The sequence below is a fragment of the Myotis brandtii genome, unplaced genomic scaffold, assembly GCF_000412655.1.
Source record: "Myotis brandtii unplaced genomic scaffold, ASM41265v1 scaffold601, whole genome shotgun sequence".
Lineage (NCBI taxonomy): Eukaryota > Metazoa > Chordata > Mammalia > Chiroptera > Vespertilionidae > Myotis > Myotis brandtii.
Window position 1 is genome coordinate 939,270 of NW_005370276.1, and position 1,186 is coordinate 940,455.

The window sequence follows — 1,186 nt, forward strand, 5'->3', positions numbered from 1 at the left end:
GGGGGGGTGGGTGGAGGGGGGGGTGGGAGGAGTTGGAGGAGAAGGAATGGAGAGCCGGGCTCTGGAGGCATCACCCTGACAGCCCTCCTTTCCCCTCAGGATCCGGGGTACCAGCTACCAGAGCCCCCACGGCATCCCCATCGACCTGCTGGACCGGCTGCTCATTGTCTCCACCTCCCCCTACAGCGAGAAGGACACGAAGCAGATCCTCCGCATCCGGTGCGGGCAGGCTGGGGTCCGCCCTGTTGGACACACGGGGACACTGAGCTGGGGGGCGGGGGGGGCGCGGTAGTGACTGGCCCAAAGTCTCTGGGCCTGAAAGAGGTAGAGCGCGGCCTCCGATGCAAGGTGGGGGCCCCTGTGGGGAGGGGAGGGGAGGGGCTGGTAACTGAGGTGGAGGAAAGAGCCTGTGTGGGGAGAGTCCAGGCCCAGCCTGTGCCTCAGGGGCCCTTCTTGCCCAGCGTTCTGCAGTTCTGAAGACGCAGGCTCCACATGTTCTGGGGCGGGAGGGGGGTGGGGGGGGATGCAGTCACAGGCCTGACCTCGTCTGACCCCCACCCCCACCTGCCTCTGCCTGCAGGTGTGAGGAGGAAGATGTGGAGATGAGCGAGGACGCCTACACGGTGCTGACCCGCATTGGCCTGGAGACCTCCCTGCGCTACGCCATCCAGCTCATCACCGCCGCCAGCCTGGTGTGCCGGAAACGCAAGGTCAGCCGGCTGGCGAGCCCTCGGGGCCGGGCCAGTGAGTGACCCACCACTCCAAGGGCTTGGGGTCGGTTGTTGCATTTGGTCCGAGAACATACGTCTTCAGAGGCAGGGACTTTGTTCCCTGGGTTTCTTTCTGTGCCTGCTGGCCTGACACACAGTAGGTCCTCAGTAAACATCTGTTGACTGAGAGTTGATACTGTAAGTCCGTCTTACAGATGAAGGAACTGAGGAATGGAGAGATGGGGCTCACCCAGGAGGTGGCCGAGGTGGTATTGAACCCGGACGATGTGGCCTGAGTCCCTCCCTTGGGAGGCCCCCTGAGTTCTCACTGTCCCCCCTCAGGGCACGGAGGTGCAGGTAGACGACATCAAGCGGGTCTACTCACTCTTCCTGGACGAGTCGCGCTCCACGCAGTACATGAAGGAGTACCAGGACGCCTTCCTCTTTAATGAGCTCAGTGAGTGTCTGTCCCCCGC

At 63.4% G+C, this 1,186-nt stretch overlaps 1 protein-coding gene across 2 annotated transcripts in view; it reads left to right on the forward strand.

The window, feature by feature from the left end:
• RUVBL2 (RuvB-like AAA ATPase 2) overlaps positions 1-1,186 on the forward strand; it is a 14,745-nt gene that overhangs the window by 13,359 nt on the left and 200 nt on the right. For both annotated transcript variants that reach the window (XM_005879504.2, XM_014550499.1), the window contains exons 12-14: positions 100-219; positions 581-710; positions 1,053-1,167. In XM_005879504.2, the coding sequence (XP_005879566.1) occupies positions 100-219; positions 581-710; positions 1,053-1,167 (365 nt within the window). The remainder of the gene's footprint in view (positions 1-99; positions 220-580; positions 711-1,052; positions 1,168-1,186) is intronic.